General features: G+C 54.3%; 1 protein-coding gene across 3 annotated transcripts; it reads left to right on the top strand.

The window, feature by feature from the left end:
• Positions 1 to 235: 235 nt before the first annotated feature.
• SLC8B1 (solute carrier family 8 member B1) lies at positions 236 to 22,508 on the top strand. Of its 3 annotated transcripts, XM_016157496.2 has the most exons (18): positions 236 to 347; positions 802 to 868; positions 1,282 to 1,631; positions 2,810 to 3,048; positions 8,338 to 8,490; positions 8,584 to 8,636; positions 8,786 to 8,843; positions 8,991 to 9,096; positions 9,176 to 9,343; positions 10,291 to 10,398; positions 10,816 to 10,878; positions 11,167 to 11,297; positions 12,153 to 12,294; positions 14,841 to 14,962; positions 16,730 to 16,883; positions 17,623 to 17,703; positions 19,124 to 19,188; positions 21,280 to 22,508. In XM_016157496.2, exons 4-18 carry the CDS (start codon positions 2,893 to 2,895, stop codon positions 21,475 to 21,477), a joined length of 1,758 nt encoding a protein of 585 aa, XP_016012982.1. In that variant the 5' UTR covers positions 236 to 347; positions 802 to 868; positions 1,282 to 1,631; positions 2,810 to 2,892; the 3' UTR covers positions 21,478 to 22,508. The 3 variants fall into 3 exon arrangements, with proteins under 3 accessions (XP_016012982.1, XP_016012981.1, XP_016012983.2); XM_016157495.2 differs by lacking the exons at positions 236 to 347; positions 802 to 868 and adding an exon at positions 971 to 1,098; XM_016157497.2 differs by lacking the exons at positions 236 to 347; positions 802 to 868; positions 16,730 to 16,883; ... (1 more) ...; positions 19,124 to 19,188; positions 21,280 to 22,508 and adding exons at positions 971 to 1,098; positions 16,137 to 16,672.
• Positions 22,509 to 22,645: the final 137 nt, after the last annotated feature.

The raw sequence follows: 22,645 nt of genomic DNA, 5'->3' as shown, positions 1-22,645 counted from the left end.
AGAGGGTGGAAGACCACCCGGAGGCGGTGGCCTTTGAGCTGAGCCTCGCAATGTAAGAGTGTGTCAGGTGGGTGGGAAAGGGCTGGCATCCTGGACAGGGGGCTCAGAAGGAGGAGAGGTATGGCAGTGTGTAAGTAGCAGGGCGTTCAGAGAATGGGGAGCACTTCCGGGGTCAGAGCGGGGTGGTGGGGGAGGGGACTGAGGTGGGAGCAAAAGAGGAACTTAGAAGGGGGCGCTAGGGCTGGAAGGTGAAGGGCCTCGGATGCCAGGCTCCGAGCTGTGCCTCGGTCCTGCAAGTGATGGGGAGAGAGGCGGAGGGATTAGATGTGTGCCAACTGTGGAGACAGGTGCGGGGCCAGAGGGGGGCAGCCTGGGAGGAGACACTGGCCCCCAGCCTCATCACCTCGCTTCCAGCCTCCGTGTTCTCCCCACGCTGGCGGAAGAAAAGGCAGAGACGACCAGCACTTCCCCGGGGGGCTGGGAAACTGGGGAGGCGCCGGCACCAGTAAATCCCTAACTCCCCTGTCTTGACCTATTGCCCTTATTTGAGCGATGCTACTGGAGGGACATGCTGAACCCAGTTAGGGAGCCTCTCAAAAAGGGGCATTTCAGGCAGGACAGCAGGAATACTTGCGGGTAAGGCTGGCCTCTCCCCACCTAGGGCTTTCTCCAATACTTCTTATCACCATCGATTACTAGAAGCGTTTGAGCGTCTTCTCGCTCACTCCTTCGGGAGCAAAACCCCTTGGTTTCACCCTCTAACTTCTATCCCCCGGTCTCCTTCTGTCTTTACTCCCTCAGGTTTCATGTCTGCTTCAAATTTAGAGACGAAAGCAGAACCGGTCCGAGAATACTACGGGGGAGGGTGGTGAGTGGCGAAGACCTCCCCGGGAGCCTGTGCCTTTAAGGGAAGGGGCGGGGCGAGTCCTAGGGGGCGTGCCCTTGGAACGGGGAGGTGTAAAGGGCGGGGCTGAGCTGGGCGAGCCCTGGACCAGCCCCGGGACCAGTTCCAGACGCTGCTGCGGGCGGGGACCGGGAAGGCCGCGAGGCTGCGGCGGGGTCGCGTTTCGGAGGTGGCGGGTGAAGGCCCGGCCCGAGGTAAGAGGAGGCTGCCTGCCGTCTAGGGCGCCGCGGGAGACCCGACTCCCGGAGTCTAACTTCTCAACCCCAGTCGGATCTGGGAAACTGAGCACATAAACTTTCCAGGCGTCTGGCGCCTAAAAAGTGTAACCGCAAAAGTGATCACAGTCCCAGTTTTCTGCCTCTGTCCCTTCCTATTAGATCTGCAGAACTTCCGAGCGTCTGAGCGCCTGGCCCCGGACAGGCGCACAGGAGGCGCTCAAGAAATGCTCCCAGGTAAATGAATACAAGAAATCCGCGGCCAACAGAAAGGAAACGCGTGCTGATCCTCACGCTGGGGACACCAGAGGCGCGAGGATTTGTTGAACCTTTATCGTATGCTTCGAGGGGCCAGGATTTGTCTCCATTTTACCGAGGAATCAGAGGCCCAAGGCCGCACACCTCCTCAGTGACTAAGACCGAATCGAAAACCTGGAGTCTCTGGTTCCAAGTCAGCCCTTCCAAGACGGTGAAGAAGTTCAGGGAACCACAGAAAGGGGAAGAGACAACAGGTGAGGAAAGTGCCGGGACCTGCCGCGTGTACCCCCTCTTCTCCCCTCTTCCTCAGGGCCTCCTTCTCTTCCCCCTTCTGCCTCTGCAGGGTGTTGAGAAACGCCCGTGCAAAGGATTGCAAAAAAAAAAAAAAAAAAAAAAAAAAACGTTTTCTGAGCTGTGCTTATCTTGATGGCAAAATAAAACTTGTTCATCTATGATGTGCAGAAGAGCCAAAAGAAGGAAATTAGTGTGCCAAAGATTCCTCCCCCCCCCCAGTTTAATTGCTTTGGATGAAAAACGAAGTCAGTTTTGCCTGGTGTTGAGGGCTAAGACAGTGTTGCTGGAATCTGCTAATAGACTGTGTGACTTTGAGCAATTCACTTCCCTCTAGGCCTCTGGGCCTCGATTTCCCTATCAGAGGCACTGTTGGCTCCTTGCTGTGTGACCTCAGACAGGTTAGGGAATTCCTCTGAGCCCAGCTTCCTCCTCTATAAAAGAGGTGGGGACAATAACCTCTAAGGAGTTGTTCTGGAGACTAGGTAAGGGTGGCAAGGCCCAGGGCTGAGAGTGAGGGAACAGCCTGGCTCTGCGCCCCGGTTTGCTCATCTGTGAAATGGAAGTAATAGCAGTGCCCCCTCTAAGGCAAATTGTGGACATTAAATGGGGTCATCAGATGTTAAGTTCTTGGCTCATTGTAAGGCACAGAACAGCATTGCTTAGTAGTTTCAAACTGGTGGCTCAGAGGCCAAGTCCACTCCCAGAAGTATGTTTTTTTTTCTGTCCTTCTGAGGGCTTGCCCAGTCACCACCACGGCCTACTTCCTGTATTTATCATACCCAGCTGGCCCCTGGGGGCAAGAATCTCCCGGATTCAGATCTCAGGATTCCAAATCTCAGGATAGTCCCTTCCAGCCTTCATATTCTGGTTTCAGGCTAGAGGGGTGGGCCCTACGTTTCCATGGAGACGTTGCTGGGGGCACAGGAAGAAGGGCGCATGTAATCTGTTGCAGAATGAATGGGAGGGGTGACTGGGTCCCTCCAGCAACCTCCATCCAGAGTGTGGGTTTCTTCATTGGTTTTTCTTTGGTGGGGGGAGGTGGGAGGGCAGTTTCTCTTTTGAAAAAGTTTGAAGCCCCTCCTGTTGGGTCCTGGGGTCTTCAATGACACTGTCCTTCCTTCTTACTCACACCCTGTAGGCCACTGGAACTGCCAGCCATTTTAAACTGAAACAGTGCAGAAGGGGAAGCAGAGTGTTGGGGGCCAGGCCCGGTGGGGGCTGATGGCCGGCAGACAGCTGCGTCCACACTGGGTGCTGCACTTACTGCATGCGCTGCTGATGGTGGAGACAATGTCTGGGGCCAGCGGCCCCTCTATAGGCACCCATACGAGCCCCGAGTTTCCAGCCTCAGGTGTGGACCAGAGCCCTGTGGTGGACGTGAGTATCCAGGCAGGAAGCTGCCGTCAGGTGGGGGGTGTACTCATCCAGTCAACGGATATTTATTGAGCATTTCTATGTGCCGGGCACTGAGCTGATCCCTTGAATATACCAGGGAACGATAAAGACAAAAATCCCTGTCCTCGTGGAGCTAACAGTCTCCTGGGAAGACAGAAAAGGAAGTAAACAGGTCAAATTCAGGTGGTAAGATGCCAGTGTCCTGCAAATAATAGGATCGAGTTATATCGGGGAGGTGGGACCGTGAGGAGGAGGGTGTATTTCCAACTGTTTCAGATTAGGTGGTCACAGGTGACTTCTATGAGCAAGTGATCCTTGAGCCAAGCCCTGAATGGAGAAAAGAAGCCTCTTGTACAGCCATCTGGGGGAACAGCATTTCAGGGGGAAGAGAATAGCGAGGGCCCTGAGACAAGCTCGGTGTGTTTCTATAGCAACGAGGAGGACAGAATGGCTGGAATAGAGTGAGTGAGGGGAGGAGTGTTAGGAGATAAGGATGGAGAGTAGTAAGAGATAAGGATGGCAAGCTCGTGGTGGCCAGATTATAAAAGGCCATATAAGCTGAGGCTAGGAGGTAAGATTTGCTTTACGGTAGTGGGTAGCCAATGGAGGGTTTTAAGCAGAGGAATGTCAACATTAGATTTATTTCTTCAAGGCATCTCTCCGGCTTCTCTGGGGAGAATGGATTTAGAGGGGTGAGTGGCAGTGGGGGGCTGGATCAGTGAGGAGGCTCCTGCAGCTAGCCAGGTGAGCGATGGTGGGTGTGGGAGATAGGAAAATAGTGGTGGGTTTGGGGACAGATGTTGGAGGCACAAGGGGCAGGATGTCCTGACGGATTAGATGGAGGGGCGTGGTGGTGGGAGGAGGCGAGGCCTCGTCGTCAAGGGCGTCGTCAAGGGTGTCGTCAAGGGCGTCGTCAAGGGCGGCTTCAGTGCTGTTGACTTTGATTCATAGAGGGAGGAACAGTGGGGGTCGCTGGGGTGAAAGGCAAGCGGGGAGGGTATGGGCCGCTGAGAACGCGCGTGGTTCCATTCGATGTCTGTAAGTGGGGGGGTGGTCACAGTGGATCCAGCGTGAGCAGCTGAAGGGAGGGAACCACTCCAGATGACCCCCCTGGAGTCCCCTCCAATGTGGGGGCTAGAGTTCTTGCTCCCCTTGTTTCAGCGGGAAAATGAAATACCATGCCTCCCCCCCGTGTACCAATGTTAACAGTGTTTTTAGCGCCGTCGCCAACTTTATTGGGCTGCCAAGTGCATTCATGTCCCCCCTCTAAGGCAGGCAAGCAGGTGATTATGCCCATTTTACAGATGGGAAAGTGGTTTGTCGGTACCGTGGGTATAAAATTGACTGCCGCCTCTGGGGGTGTGCTCCTTGGGGTCAGGAAAACTGGAGTTAACTGTCGTTCGTGCCTTCTCTGATACAGATGACTTTTTCTGTCATCTCTCTGGGTTATGGAGCACCGTGCCAAGCTCACCAAATCGTCCCCCAGCCGCCTGAGATGGGTATGATTATCTCTGTGCTATAGACGAAGACACTGAAGTTCAGGGAGGGGAAGTTGCCCACGCAGAAAGTGACAGAGTAGGGATAAGAACTCGTGGCCACCTCATGCCGAATTCACACCACCTCCTAGGACCGATGTGGGGAGCTACCCTTCCCGGGAGTCCCGCCAGCCTCTGTCCCTCCACTGTCCATGAAGCCTGCAGGCTGTGGAAGGCCACTCGCCCCTCACCTTGGTCCTTTATGAGTAGTCATTCAGTCAGTCAATACTTATTAAGTACCTACTATGTGCCAGGAACTGTGCCACCTGCTGGAGATAGAGCAGGGAGCAGACCAACGTGGTCCCTGCCCTCATGGAATTTACTCTCTAGTGGGAGATATGGATGAGGAACAAGTCAACAAGTAAATCCACAGGATAACTTCACCTGGTAGTGAGAAAAATAGAGAACAGACCAGGGCTGAGGTGGCGTGGGAGGGAGAGGGGCGGCCGCGTTGCCTGGGGCTGTGAGGAAGGCTCCTGTCTGCTCGTCTGTGAAGTGGAAATAATTGTACCAACCTCCTAGGCCTGTTACGAAGGCCGAGTGAGATGGCGCCCAGTACAGTGTGTGGCGAAACAGTTACGAGGACCCACGATGTGCCAGGCACTGTGCAAAACGTTGGAGGGAAAGACAGGCATTAAACAAGTCGTGATCTTACAAAGAACTAGGGGATTTCAGAGTCCTAGGATGTCTGACCTAGGGTGAGGTGGTCAGGGAAGGCTTCCTGGAAGAGGCATCTTGGCAACTAAGAACTGGAGGATAAATGTGGATGAACCGGGGGGTGGGGAGGGGGAAGAAGGAGTGTCGTACCAGGTGGAAGGAACCACACAGGAAGTGGGTACAGTGGGTTCAGTGTTGTATCGATAGAGAACCGGTGATCAAGGCATGGGGAGATGGCCCGAAGTTTTGGGGACAAGAAATCTCACCTCTCTCTTGGGGTTGGTGGGAGTTCAGAAAGGGCTTGTGGAGGAGGTGGAACTGTGATTGGCAACGCTTTTTGAAAAATTTTATGGTAAAATATACGTAACTTAAAAAATTCACCATCTTAACCATTTTTAGTGTACAGGCCAGCAGCAGTAAGTATAGTCACATGGCTGTGCACCCATCACCACGATCCGTCTCCAGGACTTTTTAATCTTACAAAACTAAAACTCTACACCCATTAAACAAAAACTCCCCGTTTCCTCTCCACGTCAGCCCCTGGCAACGGCCGTTCCGCTTTCTGTCTCTATAAAGGTGACTAACCCCAGGTACCTCGTATGAATAGAAGGGTTCAGCATTAGTCTTTTCGTGGCTGGCTGATTTCACTTAGCATGATGTTCTCAAGGTTCAAGCGCACCGTAGCATGTGCCAGAACTTTCTTCCCTTTTAAAGTCGAATAATAATATTCCATTGTGTGGGTACGCCACGTTTTGTTTATTCAGTCATGTGTCGGTGGACGGTTGGGTTGCCTCCAAACCTTTCGGCTACTGTGAATAATGCTGCTGTGAACGTGGATGTGTAAATGTCTCTTCAAGACCCTGCTTTCATTCCTTTTTTACAGCATCTGCACCATTTTACATTCCCACCAGCAGTGCAGGGTTCCAATTTCTCCACACCTTTGCCAACACTCGTTACTTATTTATTTTTAATGGCAGCCATCCTTAATAGTGGTCTTGACAAAGCTTTCGAACAAGAAGTTTGAGGAAGGAAACCTTCTAGGCTGCCGATGTAAGAAACGTGTAAACCTGCAGAGAATCTTCATGCAAGTTTTTTATGTGCGCCAGAGTGACAATGTATGGCAGAGAGCAAGATCTCGAATGCTCCAGAAAACAATGGTTTTGCAGCTGCTTTTATGCATTTGAAATTAAGGAGGGGACGTGCATGGGGGCATGACAGAAGGTTCGTGTCCGTGATACAGAGAACTGCTACGAGTCGGTCAGGAAAAGCAGACGTTAGAATGGAAAAAACTAGCACGTGGCCAGTAGGACATGAAAAGAGCACTTAGCTTCACAAGTAAACAGGGATTGCAATTAAACAAGGAAGTTCCTACCACATTAGCCTCAACGGGACTGTGGCCGCCAGTATTGGTGCAGGTGTAGGCACACACTCACGTCCCATTGCTGGTGGAGTTGGGTGCACGTAGAGCTTCGGGGAGGGCATCTGGGCAGAGTCCATCGATGTTTAAGATGCTTATCCCTCTGCAATAGACACTGTGAGGACCCTTCCCATGTCCTTTGGACCTCACCGTATTGGTGGGCTTCCGCTGACTTCTCGTTGCCGGCTTTTCCCCCAGAACTAACCCATATGCATGGAGGGTGGAAATGCTGGGAAGCTGGCATCTTTCCCCCCTGCGGTCCTCGCTGATGACTGACAGGAGCTGGTTTATAAATAGCCCAGCTCCCCGACCCCTAGGATTACAGCCCAAGGTAAGAACGGTCTCTACCCAGCCTTCACTGGCGGCTTTCCCTACCCCCTCCCACTGTTTTAGTGCTTGTATTCCGTACACCTCCCAAATTTGCTACTTGCCTATACAAGCATACCTCGGAGATATCGCGAGTTCGGTTCCAGGTCCCTGCAATAAAGCAAATACCGCAATAAAGCAAGTCACACAAATTTTAAGGCTCCCCAGTGCATATAAAAATTATGTTTATACTATACTGTACTGTATAATAATAAAAAAGTTTGAGATCCTGGGAGAACTGCCAAAATGTGGCAAAGAGACAGGAAGTGAGCAAATGCCGTTGGAAAAATGATGCTGATAGACTTGTTTGGGACAGGGTTGTCACAAACCTTCCGTTTGTAACAAAACAAAACAAAACAAAACAAAACAACAAAAAATAATGCAGTATCTGCAAAGCACAGTAAAACAAGGTGGGCCTGTGAACCCTTGCCCCCGGGTCGCTTCTGGAGACATCTAGACTAGGACATGCTCTGACCCAGCACTTTCCCTTCTAGAATTCTCTCTGACAAAACGTTCTCACGTGTGCTCCGAGTCATGTCTGAGGAAGTTCGTCATTAATGTGATTGGTTAATTAGACACCCCCCAATTCCCACCAGGAGGAAAATGTTACCATTGTGTATCTCTTAACCGTGCTGCTGTTAAAAGACTCTGCAATGAGGCCGGGCATTATGACAGAAGAATAAGGTTTCTGGAGTCCCAAACGGCCACACTGCTTCAGTCTCTTTATCTGTATAATAGGCATGATAATACTACCTTCCTCACGAGATCGTTGTGCAGATTGATTGAGATATATGTTTTAAGCCCCTAGCTCTGTGCCTGGCATTTAGAAATCACTCAGAATGTTTGACTTTTATCACTGCCTTCATCATGGTGTGTATCAATATATTCGTATGTGGCATATATGTGAAGTGGTAAAAACAAATTGCAAAAAGCAAGGATGGATCCAGAACACAACAAACTGTAGAAGGGGGTGTCTATGCAGATGCCGCTGAGTTGAGAAATGTCTGGAAGGGTGCGCTTCAAACAGATTGTGGCAGGACCTCGGGAGAGAGGTGGGATTATGTAGGGCAAGGATGAGAAGGGGAATTTAGAGATCGTTATATGTTGTTTTTTTTTTTTTAACATTAATGACTTGTGTTAATTTCAAACACAAGTTTATTTAAAAAAAATTAAAGTGTACAGTAGGCACCTGGAGGGTGTAGGGGACTTAGAGGCCAGGCCAGCTCCTTCGGCGGGTCTGGTCCCGTCACCCTTGGGGTGTTGACCCCTGACATCCCCCCCTCTCCCCTCCTGCAGTGTCGCCGTGTGTGTAACCTCAACGCCTCTGACCGCTGTGACTTCATCCGGACCAATCCTGACTGCCACAGCCACAGCGGCTACCTGGACTACCTGGAAGGCATCTTCTGCCACTTCCCTGGGGAACTCCTCCCTCTGGCCATCACCCTCCACGTGAGGCCCTGCCCCCTCCTTCATCTTGTGGGCGGGGCCGGTGGGCGGGGCTGAACCTAACGCTCCCTTCCCTCTCTGGCCCCGCCCACCCAGGCTTTCTGGCTGCTTTACCTGTTTCTGATTCTGGGAGTCACAGCGGAGAAGTTGTGAGTTTGGCCTTGGGCTCACCTTAAGCTTATAGATGGGGGAAAACGGAATCCTGGGAGGTTGACATTGGGGCAACCCCAGGTTTGGGGAAGGGTAGCGCAGGGGGCCACTCACTGTGGAGTCCTCACTGTTTGCTTCCTGTCTGTAGTTTCTGCCCTAACTTGTCGGCCATTTCCACCATGCTCAAACTTTCCCACAATGTGGCAGTATCCTTTCGTCCAGGTCCTGCACCCAGGAGGGGAGGGAGGGCAGTTAGGGGGGTGGCTGGGAGTCAGGGTGGCGGCTCATGGCCCACGCAAGGCGTGGGCGGGTTGGGACCTTTGCACCGACCCTGCCTTGACTCGCTCCCCCATGGCGTCACCTTCCTGGCCTTTGGGAACGGTGCACCTGATATCTTCAGTGCCCTGGTGGCCTTCTCGGACCCACACACAGCTGGCCTGGCCCTCGGGGCACTGTTCGGTACGAGCGGCCTGGCTGGGGTGGGGGGGGGCAGTAGGCGGGGGCACAGAGAGGGCTGAGCTTGGTGTCCTCTCCCCAGGCGCCGGCGTGCTGGTGACCACCGTGGTGGCCGGTGGCATCGCCATCCTGCGCCCTTTCACGGCCGCCTCCAGGCCTTTCCTCAGGGACATCATTTTCTACATGGTGGCCGTGTACCTGACCTTCAACGCACTCTACTTCGGCAGGGTCACGCTGGCGTGGGCCCTGAGTAAGCAGCCACAGGAGGGCCCGGGCAGGGTCACCCCAGGGCTGACGGAGTGGGAAGCACAGGGGGACAGGAGGGGTGGCCTCCAGGGCACAGAGTCAGGGCTCCTTAGGTTCCAAGTGACGGAAACCCTACTCGAGCCAGCTTGAGCAAAAGCAAAACTCATGGTTCAGATAACCGAAAGGGACGGGGCACAGCGGGAGGGGTGTTCGGACTTGTCACAACTGCAAATTTTAGCGAGCAGTAGGGCCAGGATGCCGACCGGCCATCGCGGTCCCAGCAGCATACACACTCCATTCGGGTGGTTCAGGTGGCGTGGATGGAGGGACCCTGAGGAAGCCAGCAAGGAACACTGAGATGTGCAGACACCCAGGGACCCGCCGCAGTGGGGGCCGTTCCCCCCCTTGCCTGCTTCCCCCGCCCGAAGTGGCAAAGAATGGAGTGCCTGGAGCCTCCTAAGGGCTGGAGTCCCAGAGCGGGTTCCACTCTGCGTGAGCGACAGTCGTGGGGAGTCACAGGCCCCGCCAGACAGAGATGGGGCGCCACGGCAGGGAAGGAGCAGGGAAGAAATAGCCCAGGCTCCCTCCTGCTGCGTTCTCAGCTGCAGCTGCCTCCCCTCCCCCGTCGGCTACACCCAGTGCTGTCTGCAGGGCTCAGCTTCCCAGGGCACAGCGCGGGGCACCACCCCTTGGTACCCGTATGGGGTCCAGGAGGCCACTTTCTTGTATACTGGGTTGTTAGGGTGGGGGATAGAAAGGGAAGATGAGCCAAGGAAGGCAGAAGAGGTGGGGACTAGACTCTAGGGAATGGCCATTTGCCTACTGGTCCTGGGCTGGCAGACACAGAGGGCCACAGAGGGACACATGGACCAGCAACAGAGCTGGCAGCCTTTTTCTCTGGACCCTGTGGCCAAGATGCCGCTTGGTGACAGCCTGCACCCTCGTCTGCAGGCTACCTAGGCTTGTATGTGTTCTACGTGGCCACTGTGGTTCTCTGCACCTGGATCTACCGATGGCAGCGGAGGAGGTCCCTGATCCACTCCATGCCGGGCACTCCAGGTAAGGGTCTGAACTGGGCCCCAAGGGAGGACCAGTGGCGCCCTCAGCACCCGTCACCGCGGCCCTACCTTTCCGAGGCCTTTGCCGATGCCCGTCTCCTCTTTGCACCATTTCCACTCATTCTTCCGAGGTCCCACCTTCGTGCTTTTGCTTGTGCTACTGAAGCCTCCTCATCACAGGCTTTGTCCTCGTTTGCCAGCTACATCATTACATTCGAAAACGTTTTATGGGTTCGACTTTCTCACTGTAAGGATTCCCGAACGTGCGTGGCAGTTGCTGAGTGATGCAAAATACAGAGGGCTGGCCCCCTTGCACCCTGAAAGCTGCCCTGTCCCAGACGAGCCCTACCTTAGGATGGGGGTGCGGAGGGGCCGGGCGCCCTGGCTGGCGCCTGCGACATGCCCCTCTCTCCTACAGAGATGCTCTCCGATTCCGAGGAGGAGGACCGGGTGTCTTCTACCACCAATAGCTATGACTACAGTGAGTCCAGGGAGCCCTGTTCCCAGCTGGGCTGGGGGTCCCAAGGCAGGGCGTGGGGTGGAGAGGTGGGGAGATGGGGCCGCCCACGCCCCAGGAATGAGGCCACGAACCAGCCTCACCTCTCACTGTACCTCAGCTGAGCTGCGGACCAGGTGTGCCTGCCTGCCTTCCACCAGGCGGGGCGTTTTTCCTTCTTTGCAAAGGTTGGGAGGACTTGTGGGAGAGGCGAGGGTTTCCTGGAGGCCGAGCCAGCCACGGACACCTGCCCTTCCTGCCTTGTCCACCCAGGGGAGGAGTACCAGCCGCTGCTCTTCTCCCAGGAGACCACGCCCCAGATCCTCGTCCGGGCCCTCAACCCCCTGGATTACAGGAAGTGGAGGAACAAGCCGGCCTACTGGAGGGTTCTCAAGGTGTTTAAGGTAGGAGGGGGGACAGGGACCCTGCAACTGGGGTCCTGACTGCTTGACAGTGGCCACTCAACCTTCTTGAGCTCAATGAGGGGGAGGGGGATCTGCTGAGATCGTGCGGAGTCAGTCAGAGCTGGCCCTGTATCCCAGCTACACGTACCCTTCTGTGTGGCTTTGGAGGATTCTCGTAACCTCTCTGATTCTCGGTTTCTTCATCTGGAAGGTAAGAATATAATAGTTCCTATGAATAGGGTTGTTGTCAGGAATAGCCGATGAGGTTCTGTGGTTAGCTGAATAGTGGCCCCGGCAAAGATGTCTGTGTCTGGATCCCCAGAGCCTGTGGATATGTTACCATAAGTGGCAAAAGAGACTTTGCAGGTGTCTTTTTTGAGATGGGGCAGTATCCCAGATTATCCAGACGGGCCTGATGCAATCACAAGGGTCTTTATAGAGAAAGAGGGGGGCAGAAGGGGTAGAATCAGAGAAGGAGACATGACGACAGGGGCACAGCTTGGAGTGACGCAGGGCCACAAGCCAGGGTAGGCAGGGGGCCCCCGGAAGCCGGAACAGGCAGGAAACAGATTCTCCCCTAGGGCCTCCGGAAGTAATGTGGCCTGGCAGCTCCTTGATTTTAGGACTTCTCTCCTCTGGAGCCAGAAAGGAATACACTTTATTGTTCAAGGGCACTCAGCATGTGGCACTGAGTTACAGCAGCAGTAGGAGCCTAATGCAGGCGCTTAGCCCAGGCCTGCACACAGTAGGCGCTTTATCAGTAACAGCCACTTTCTTGAGAAACCGAGCTCAGGGTATGGCCAGCCGAGCGCAGGCCTCCCCAGGGACACCCTCCCGTCTTTGCATACTTGACAGCTGCCCGTGGAGTTTCTGCTGCTCCTCACGGTCCCCCTTGTGGACCCCGACAAGGAAGACAGAAACTGGAAGCGGCCTCTCAACTGCCTGCATCTGGTGGTCAGCCCCCTGGTCTTGGTCCTGACTCTGCAGTCGGGGGCCTGTGAGTAGCCCCTCCCCAAGGCCAGCCCACCTTCCTCCTGCCCGTATTCCTGAGTTTTCTTCTCAGCCACACCGGGGGCCCTAGGCCAGTGGCAGGAATCCTGGGTATACAGCAGGCACTTACTACATGCTGGTGCCATAGGGGACGCCCGCCTCCTGCAGTCAGTCTGTCCAATCCTACGAGCTCCAGATGGAGGCTGCAAACTGGTGGCCCTTGGACCGAGTCCAGCCCTCTCTGGCTCATTTGCCTGCATTAAAAAAATTGGGGGATTTCACATCAGAATCCAGGTTTGTGCCTCCCGAAGGCACAATTTCCGGAGCTGAGCAGGGGTGCCCCTGGTGGAGGTCACTGCTGTCTGGTTCATCGCAGGCCCCTCCATTGCCTGTTAGGTGATTGGGATTGGGGGGGTGGGGGGGTCACTTCACTCGTTTGTGCGCTCTGGCCGGCCCCCGCCCCCAGCATGTGCTTTTTACCCATCTGCCCCGGGCTGTCCTTTCCTATTGTGATCTGCTTTGGCTAAAGAAATGTCATTCTTGACAGGCGTATTCTAACTCCTGTAACTAACTCTCGTCTAACTTTAATATCTCATGCTGCCCATTCCTCCCGCTCAACCCAGGGGCGTCACCCGGAGGTGGAGGTAGGGTCTGGCGGCAAATGCATGACCAGGTGTGGCGTTATTTCCTATAATCGTGTCAGGACGAAACAGCTGTCAGATTTCCTGGGAGTTTCTCCCCCGATCTACAGGGGGACACAGGCTCTGAGGGATGGAGAGTTGGAGGGGAGCAGGTGGGGTCCATCGGGGCACCGCGTGACCCTGGAGCTGAGAAGGCACCCCCTAGGGGTGCCTGGTTCGTCACAGCCCTGTGTTCCCTACAGGGCTGGGAAGCCTTGGACGTGGCTCTCACAATCATTGCTATTTCTTTAAAAGAATAGTTCCCAAGCATCAGTCATTCATGAAGCATCTCTTGATTTTTATTCCATTCTGTACTATTATATTTGATATTTTTAAAAAATCAGCTCTCTATTTATTTAAAAAAATTTTTTTTGTGGGGGTTGGCTTTTGATTTCTGAATTTTGTGCATAAAACAGTTCTTTTTTCTCCCAAACTTAAATGTATTGCATAGGCAACTATATCACCTGCATCAATAGGAAACTGGCATCATTTTGAATAAATTCAAAGTAACTGCAAAAATCAGCACAATCAAAATCAAGCCTCTGAGCCAGGAGCTCCTGCTAACTAGGGCATGTGGCGGGTGTTAGAGATGTTCCGGACCTATTAGCACCCCATGGGGACCTTCTCCTTGCTACCACGAGAGAATCGAAGGAGCAACTTCCCAAGCCGCGATCCTGTGGTGCTTAGTGACTTGCTCCCACACCATCTAGTGGTGACAGGCCCACACGAGGGAAAGACCGGTCAGGCTAAAGCATTCCTGACCCCGCTCCGGGCTGAGCACTGGGTGGAGAGAACCCCAACACACGGCTCCCTGCCCAAGGGGGTGTCATGATTCAAGGGGGGGTGTTGTGTCTGCTGGCAGAGCCTCCTGACCTCACTGCCATCTCTCTTCCTGTAGACCGCCACCAGAGCCACCCTTCTAAAGTGTCACTTGTCACATGTCGTGGTCACCCCTCCCCTCAAAGACCTCGACGGCTCCCCAGTGCCTCTCAGAAAAAGTCCACGCCCCCAGCGATCCTTCGAGCAGCTGCCTTCCTCCGCCCCATTCCGCTGTTGCTGGCCCGAACCTGCATAATTCCCTCCCACCCCCCCGCTCCCCTCTTCTCACGGAGCCCCCACGTCTCCCTCCCCACTTATGACTCACCTCACCTCCTCGGCGCTTCAGGAAGCCCTCCAAACCACCCTTGTGGCCTTTCAGACCAGTCCCGACTCCACAGTGGTGAAAAGAGTGGGGTGTGGAGAGTTCTAGAACATTCTGCCTGCCTGCAGGGTTTCCTCTCCATAGTGTGTCGATGCGAAGCCTCTGGAACCTGCGTAACTTTGCGGTGCCTTGGTTCGTGGCGTGCATTTATCAGGAGAGCAGGTGCTGGGCTCCAGAGTCAGTGGGGGAGGTTGGCTTCGTACCGCCTGCATCGCCGGGTGGTGCCCGTCCATCCATCGGCAATGCCTGGACGGGGGGTGCCGCCTTGACGCTCAGGTGGCCCGAAGCCTCATGGTGGGGTAGCGACGCCTGCCGCGGCATGGGAAGGGGCAGCGGTAGCGAGTAGGCTCACCCGTCCCCATCCAAGTTCTACAGCAAAAAGCTGCACGGTCTTGTTCACGTTTGTCTTTTCTTTCCCGTGTGCCCAGCTTGAGGACAGGGGCTGGGTCTTTAATTTTCCCACCCCCCTGAAACGTGTAGGGCAGGGCTGGGCACATAGGGCGGGTCTGTCGTATATCTGTATCTGAAGAATTGAGGGTCAGGGGGCTTTTACTCGTGGGTCTCTCCCCTGGGTCACCTCAGTCATTCTGGGGGGAGGGGGTCCTCCAAGAGGAGGTGCCGAGCCAAAGCTGCGGAGAGTACCCACCCGCTCCCTCTCTCGCCCCCCTGCAGATGGCGTCTATGAGCTAGGTGGCCTCTTTCCCATCTGGGGCGTGGTGGTGATTGCGGGCACAGCCGTGGCTTCAGTGACCTTTTTTGCCACATCCAACAGCAAGCCCCCCCGGCTTCACTGGGTAAGAATCCTGGGGTCTCCCAGCTGGGAGAAGGGGGTACACTGAATTCTCCCAGGCAGATGTCCTGTCTGCGCCTCTGGGGCAGTTAGGCCAGTAGTCACCTTCTGCAGTGACAGGTCTCCTAAGCTGTTTTCGAGGGGTTTTGTACCTGTTCCAGGTCCCTCCCTTGCTTGTCTGGCGAAGCTTTCACACATTCACCCATCCGAAGTGTACAGATCAGTGCTTCCTACTGCAGTTGGCCCTTGAACTTGAAAGTGGACCCGTATAGTTCAAACCCATGTCGTTCAAGGGTCAGCTGTAGTTTTGATCCACAGCTGGGAATCTGTGGCTGCGGAGGGCCGACTAGGCGGATGCGGATTTTCTACTGCACAGGGGTCAGCGCCTCTAACTGCTCCCCGCCCCCTTCCCCCGCATCGTTAAGGGTCACCTGTATATTCACGGGGTTGTGTAACCATCGCCACAGTCAATGTTAGAGCATTTTCATCACTTCAAAAAGAAACCCCAAATCCAGACGTGACACCCCGTCCCCCTTCTTCCTCCATCCCTCGACTGTTGCCAACCTGCTTCCCATCTCTGTGGATTTGCCTGCTCTGGACACGTCCTGTACATGGAATCCTGTAATATGTGGTCTTTTGTGACTGGCTTCTTTCAGTTATGAGCAAAATGTTTTCAAAGTTTACCTACCTTGCAGCATGTATTAGGAGCCAGTTCCTTTTCATGGCTGAGTAATATTCCATCGTGTGGCTCTAGCGCATTTTGCGTATCCATTCATCTGTCAACAGACGTTTGGTTTGTTTCTGCTTTTTGGATCTTATACGCAGGGCTACCGTGAACATTCGTGTCGACAGTTTCGTGTAGACGTATGCTTTCATTCCTCCTGGGTGTGTTCCTAGGAGCGGAACTGCTGGGTCAAATGCCGACCCTGTTAACCCTGAGGACGCTCCACACCCTTTTCACTATGCCGGCTGGGAAACACCCGGGCTCCTGACGATCGCATTCCGGTGATGGAAGTGGTCTCTGTGGGAGTCTCTTCCCATTCTCTCCCCTCTGCGGGACTCTAAGGAATTTTTAGGCCATTTGTCCAGAGATTTTTTTTTTTTCTTCAGAAGTTAACAATTTTTTTTTTTTTTTTTACTATTTATTGATAAAAAGAAATTGTAGTTTTTATTTTTAGAAACTGAAAGGATGCGCCAACCTAAAGGGGGCCGAGTTTTCAGCACATCGATCCTTTAAAGAAATGGGTTTCAGCCAGTGTTTCTCCCTAGTCTTTGGAATGCTGACACACGCTCCGACATGGATGCGCCTTGAGCACGTGGTGCTGAGTGACTACGTGGCCGAGGACTACGTATGGGAGAAACACATGAGGCCCTTGATATGCCAAGTCTGGGACAGGCAACTTCAGAGAGACAGGAAGGGGGTAGTGGTTGCCAGGGCCCGGGGTGGAGGGAGGGAGGATGGGGAGTGACCGCTAACGGGAACGGAGTCTCTTTTTGTGGTGACGGGATGGCATTCGGCCCACAGACGGGAAATCCAATGAAAGCTACGATGACCCCTTGCTTGACACAGTAGTACTATTGAGCTGACATTTTATTGAACACTTCCCACATGGCAGGTGTTCTATCGTTCTGCCTCTGTTAATCCATTTTATGGTCATGACGACCTCAATAGGTAGGTACGGTTATCACTCCATTTTACCGGTGAGGCGTCGAGGCCATGTCCCCACTGGGGGCCAGCCTCGATCCTGTCGGCCCGCTGTTCCCTCCTCAGATCTTTGCTTTCCTGGGCTTCCTGACCAGTGCCCTGTGGATCAATGTGGCTGCCACGGAGGTGGTGAACATCTTACGGTCGCTAGGCGTGGTCTTCCGGCTGAGCAACACCGTCCTGGGGCTCACGCTGCTGGCCTGGGGGAACAGCATCGGAGGTGAGCCAGGGCCGGGGGGGAGGTGAGCACGGTCACTTCGCTGCTCTTGGCTCCCCCAAGCAGAATTGTGTGCGGGCAGGGGTGTCCAAGGCTCCCGCCCTCAGCATGTGCTTAGTGCCCACTGTCCTTTTGAAGTGACCATCACTGAGTGTCAGGACTACACCTGAACCAGGAGATTCTGTAGATGCCCAGCCTCTTTCCACACTCTCTGATGCACAGACACTCAGTGGCCCCCCAGAGTTCAGGCCGGACATGGAGCCCACTGCAGGCAGCCATGCTGAATGTGCAGATGCGTGTGCAACATGTATGGGCATTCACGCATACATGCATCGCCCTCCTCTAGCTACAGCTGCCAAGCGGGGTTGTTCAGGTTGTGCGCTGCACAAGAGCATCCAGACACAGCGTCTGGGTGGGGGACCAAGATCTAGCTCTCCTTCTTTCCACTCACCTTTTCAGGCACCTTTTCCTAATTTGCATGGAGGCAATGTGCGTGCTAGCACCAGATGGGGACTTGGGTGGAAAGTTGGTGGTGGCATGTCACACCCACGAATTTGCTCCTGCTGGGAAAGAGGGGGGTAAAAGAAATCAAGGAGGGAATTGCCTCCCGTAGCACCCAGACCCAGGGGGCATTCGTCTGTGTTTGTCGACTGAATGACTGGGTGAGAAGGAAGGAGCGAATGACTCAGGAGGGCCATGGAAAGCCGCTCGCCGCTCAAGGCCTTCTCTCCTTTTCTCGCAGACGCCTTTTCTGATTTCACGCTGGCCCGCCAGGGTTACCCGCGGATGGCGTTCTCGGCCTGTTTTGGCGGCATCATCTTCAGTATCCTTTGTGGGGTGCCCGAGCCTCGGCGCTCGTGGCTCGGGCTCTGAGAGCCATGGGTGTGCTCCAAGTCACCCTTGGGATTGCTGCTCACTGTAACCCCTGGGGCAGGTGACTCAGCGGCTGGAGCCTCAGCTTCCTCACCTGTAAAATGGGGCCAGTGAGACAACTGACCTCAGAAGGGTAGTTGTCAGGCTTGAATGAGGTGACAGAAACGCTTGGCACCTGGTAAGCGCTCAGTGGCCGGCAGGTATTATTGTTAGGGTGGTGGTATTATCAGCAGATGCCCAATGCTGAGCTCAGGCGTGCCCTGTAGAAGACCCTCTCCCCCTTGTTGATAGACGTCATGGTCTCTAGATGTCAGGGGTTAGCAAACTTTTTCTTAAAGATCCAGAGGTTAAATATCTCAGACTTTGGAGGCCACAGAATCTCTTTTTCAACTCTGCTGCTATAGTGTGAAAGCACCCTTAGGCAATACATAGATGAATGGGCGTGCCTCTGTCTCAATAAAACTTTATTTATAAAAGTGAGCAGGGGGCCAGGTCGACCTGCAGGCTGTAAATTGCCGCTCCCTGGTTTATAGACAGGTCTGGCAGGACATGGAGCCCACAGGGGCCTACGAAGAGGAGAAGGGGCTTGGAGACCAGACAGTCTTGGCGTCCGACCACAGTGCTGCCGTGTGCCCACTCGGGAGCCCCCGGCATCGCATGCATCTTAGTCGGCCTTCTCCTCTGTCAGTGAGAAACATGTCGGGATGAAGGCTGACGAGGCAAAGCCCGCGCATAGCGCCCGGCACACGGCACACATTTAACATGCGGCGGGTGTTGCGGGTTGGGACGTACAGTGATATTACTTGAAAGCGCTCAAAGCGCAGCTTTCCCCGGGCTCCGCTGTGGGCGAGCTGCGGGGCGGGTCGCGAGCACAGCGTGGTCAGCGTCCGCGGGGACGGTGCGTGCGTTCCCGCCCTTCGAAATTCCCAGGGGCCCCGTCGTACCCACTGAGACCTGCTCCTGGCTTTCGGGCTGTGGCCTCTCCTGACCTCTCAGGTTGGGGTGAGAAGGAGGGAGCCTTGCCTGGAGTAGGAGTAGTGTGCCCTGAACAACCCCTCGAGGAGGAGGCCTTGACCCATGCTCCATCACCGGCCCCCTGAGGACCATGAGCAGTCACTTCACCTCATCTAGCCTCGGTTTCTCCATCTGCTGAGTGCTTACCAGCTGCTGAACGTTTCTGTCACCTCGTTTGATCCTTACGGATGGCGTGCAAAATGTACACTCACCTCAGAGTGTCCTAAAATAAAACTGGATAGGGTCTCCTCAGGTGCTTTTGGGGGGAGGGTTGTAGATCATAAAGGAAGCCAACAAGCTATGTGGTCAGGGTTATGGGGTAGTCGTTCCAGCAAATTTCCTGAGCCAGGCTGCAGATATCCTGGTGGGGGTGGGGCTGGGCTGCCTGCTCCAGATCTCCAGGGGTCACCCGGAGGTAAAGGTGAGTGGCCTGACGCTTCTGCCAGGGACCTCCTTATAATGCTGTCTCCTTGTCCTCCAGTCCTCTGGACGGGAGGCTGCTCACATCTGAACACTTTACACTTCCTGAGAGAGGACTTGTCTGAATCTGTGACAAGTCTGATTTGTAGAACATCCAAAAATATTTTGCGGGTAAGGTTGAAAAAATGTATTCGTTACAAATTCACAGACTAACTGACATGTAGCTTTGGGGGACGGGGCAGGAAGGCCCTGGATTCGGGGGTACGTCCCATCAGTTAAGTCTCATGCTATAGGACTTAGAGTTAGGACATCTCTTAGCCTCAGTTTCCTCACCTGTGAAATGGGGTTGATGGCAGCCCCCCACCCCGAGCTTCCTGGACAAGCATTTATGAGGTAAGGGGCAGGCCGAACACCTTATCCCAGCGCTGCCCACGGAGGGTGGGCTGGGAGGGGAGAGGACAAAGGCGCCATCTGTGGAAGACAGCCCCAGCAGGGGTAAGCCCACCCGACATGGAGAAGGTTCTGGAACACGATGAGGGGTGGAGCTTCTCACGCTTCAAGGTTGCCTGAGAATTTCCTGGGGGGCCCATGAGACCTGAACCAGGCGTTCCAGGGGGTTGGGACTAGAAATCTACATGGTTTCAGTAAGCTCCCCGGAAACGGATGAAACACTTGAGAAACACTTGTAATGAGGTGGACAGCTCAGACCTGAGGGGCCAGGCGGGTAACCGTAACGTGCGGGGGCCATTCAGGTGGGCCTCGTGTGGCCAGGTAGTCCAGATTTTCAAGATTCCTAGGTGAACTTTTTCTATTTTAAAACACAGCACGGGGCAAACAGCACCCTGTGCTCGGCAGACTGGCCCAGAGCAGGAAGTTTGCAGTCCCTTTCTGGGACTTGAATTCAGAGGCCAAACCGGAGAAGATTCGGATGGGGAGGGGATGCGGCCTAAGGGATGGTTTTATGGCTCAGCAGGCGCAAGCGCTTGGGACATCTAGAGGGAAAGATGGCGTTATTGATGGGAACCAAGTGCCCCACCTCTTTTCTCCTAGAGGTTTGGAGGTCTTGGCTGACTTGTAATTAGCTGGCCCCAGGGCAGGACTTTCACAGGGGCCACGCCCAGACACAAAGAGCTACTTACCCTTGCTTGAAAAGTTTGCTTTTCTGAAAGGTAAACACCCTCTGCAAATTTTGTTTATACTCTTCTTGGGTTTAATAGGTAGATTTCTTTCAGTAGGATTCTCAGGCAGTTCCAGATAATGAGGCTTTAGGCTTGGCCCCCTGAGGGGCCTATTTCTTTTCTCTTGTTCCTTGTGGAGTGTGTGTGTGTGTGTGTGTCTGCATTCCACTGCCTTTGTGTGGAGCTTAGGAAAGGCTTCTGCTGTAATCCAGTAAGACATCAGGCAGCATGGACGTCATCGTGGAAAGATGCCCACAGAGTAGACTGTTGGGTACAGAACACGGGTCGCTCTTAAACACTCATCTCATGTATGATCCCATTTCTGTTTTCAGATTTGATGTACAGGTCTGTATATATGTGTACCCACGCATATGTGTGTACAGATATGTGACTGTGTGGGGAGGCAGGTTAAGAGCTGGGACTTCCATATGGGCTCCGTCACTTACTAAATTACTTAGTTTCCTCATCTGTGGATTGGGGTTAGTAATGCTCCCCCAGGAAGATGAAAGGCTATGGTGTGTGAAACACCTCGCAGAGTACCTAGTGCTAAGTCCTTGATAGATCTTAGATGCTAAGTCTGCAGGGAAGAGAAGTGGGCTGGGGACAGTTTCACTTCCTTTTAGTCTTGTGTTACTTGAGAATTTTCCAACAATTCCATCTATTATATCTATTAACACGTCTTAATATGATCTTAATATGATATAAAGATGTAATTATATTGTATTAGTTTCCTAGGGCTACCGTAACTAATTGCCAAAAACTAGGTGGCTTAAAACCTTGAACTTCAAGACGGGGCGTGCCATCCGCCAGGGCAGGCCCTGCGGCCACGGGCGGAAAGCCCTTCGCTGGCCCCTAGTGTGTCCTTCTGACTGCTGGCCGCAGTGACCCGGCCTCTCTCCCTTGCTCCCCCGCAGCTGGAGCCGGACGGCCTGTTGGTGTGGGTCTTGGCAGGCACCCTGGGCCTCAGCCTCGTCTGCTCCCTGGTCTCCGTCCCGGTACAGTGCTTCCAGCTGAACAAAGTCTACGGCTTCTGTCTGCTCTTCTTCTACGTGAACTTCCTCGTGGTGGCCCTGCTCACCGAATTTGGGGTGATTCGCTTGAAAAGTGTGTGAGCGAAGCCAGGTGTCCAGGTCCACCTGGTGGTCGGGAGGCGTCGCTGCAGGCGGTGAGGCGCAAGGTGGAGGATTGGCGGTGCCTTCTCTAGAGCAGGTGGGGCCCGCTGGGCAGCGAGTGGGGTGCGGGCTCCGTGGGGTGCTCTCTCTGCTAAAGGCACTGCCGTGTTCACGAAGCAGAGCCGAGCCTCGTTTCTGGGACTTTGGAGACTGGGCTTCACTGTGGGCGGACAGTTCCAGACGGAAGGCAGACGACTTCCTTGAGTCATCATCTCCAGAGCCTCTGGAAGGTTGGGGTTTGGGGTGAAGGGGATGATGGGGTGAACTTCTGGACTGGTGTTTTGAGACCTGTTAAGTGTTCTGGGCCGGAGGCAACTGCAGAGGCCCAGGCCCCACCCTGCTCTCCTGCGTCTTCTCCTCGGGGCTCAAAAGGCTGCCGAACCCGGGTGTCGGGGGTCAGGGTGACTGGGGCCTGTGGAACGCACGCTGTGTGCCGGGGCCTCAGGCCAACGTGTCCCGAGTTCTACACTGTCCAACAGAAACAGAACGAGGGGCACGTACCTAATTTTGAATTTTCTAGTCAGATTACATAAAGCCAAAAGGAACAGGTGAAATTAACGGTAACGTATTTTTCCTGAACCCGATGGCTCTGAAATGCCGGCTGGTGGCTCTGGCCGCATTTGCGGCCACCACGCTGGATGGTACAGCTCTCGGCCGACCTCTGGGGCTGGCTGCTGGCTGCGGCAGACTCGGTGCCGAGCCTCGGGTTTCCCCAGCTGCGAAACAGGAGTCAGTCTGTGCCCTGTGCCTACCTCAGGGGAAGCCCTGGACTGGGGTTCGGGTGCCTGCCAGCTCTGGGGGGACAGAGCGCCCTCCCCCCACCCCACCCCATCCTGCTGCCAGTGACTCGCCTCTTCAGTAGGCAACCGAAGGGTTTGCCTGGTCGCCTTATGCCGGCAGTAAAGGGATTCAACTGTCTTTTTTTTTCCTAATGAAAAAGTTATTAAATATTTCAAGCATACAGAAAACAACGTACCGCTCTCACCGGTTCTTTCTTACCTGGGCTGAGTGAGGAGCAGTTGGTTCCAGGGCTGAAGCCTCTTGGGACCAGTACTTCTGGGCTTCATGGGACGTCTAAGCATGGGGCTGAGGTTGGGTCAGGAATGGC

Source organism: Rousettus aegyptiacus, unplaced genomic scaffold (assembly GCF_014176215.1).
Source record: "Rousettus aegyptiacus isolate mRouAeg1 unplaced genomic scaffold, mRouAeg1.p scaffold_m13_p_5, whole genome shotgun sequence".
NCBI lineage: Eukaryota > Metazoa > Chordata > Mammalia > Chiroptera > Pteropodidae > Rousettus > Rousettus aegyptiacus.
The sequence above is the reverse complement of the archived record's forward strand: the minus strand, read 5'-3'. Positions and strand labels throughout refer to the sequence as shown.

Excerpts from the sequence above, each read along its gene's own strand:
- SLC8B1 (XM_016157496.2), top strand. The coding sequence starts at position 2,893 with ATGGCCGGCAGACAGCTGCGTCCACACTGGGTGCTGCACTTACTGCAT. Across the intron at positions 10,879-11,166 it reads CACCAATAGCTATGACTACA|GGGAGGAGTACCAGCCGCTG; the intron begins GTGAGTCCAGGG and ends TTGTCCACCCAG. Across the intron at positions 19,189-21,279 it reads GGGGTCACCCGGAGGTAAAG|CTGGAGCCGGACGGCCTGTT; the intron begins GTGAGTGGCCTG and ends GCTCCCCCGCAG.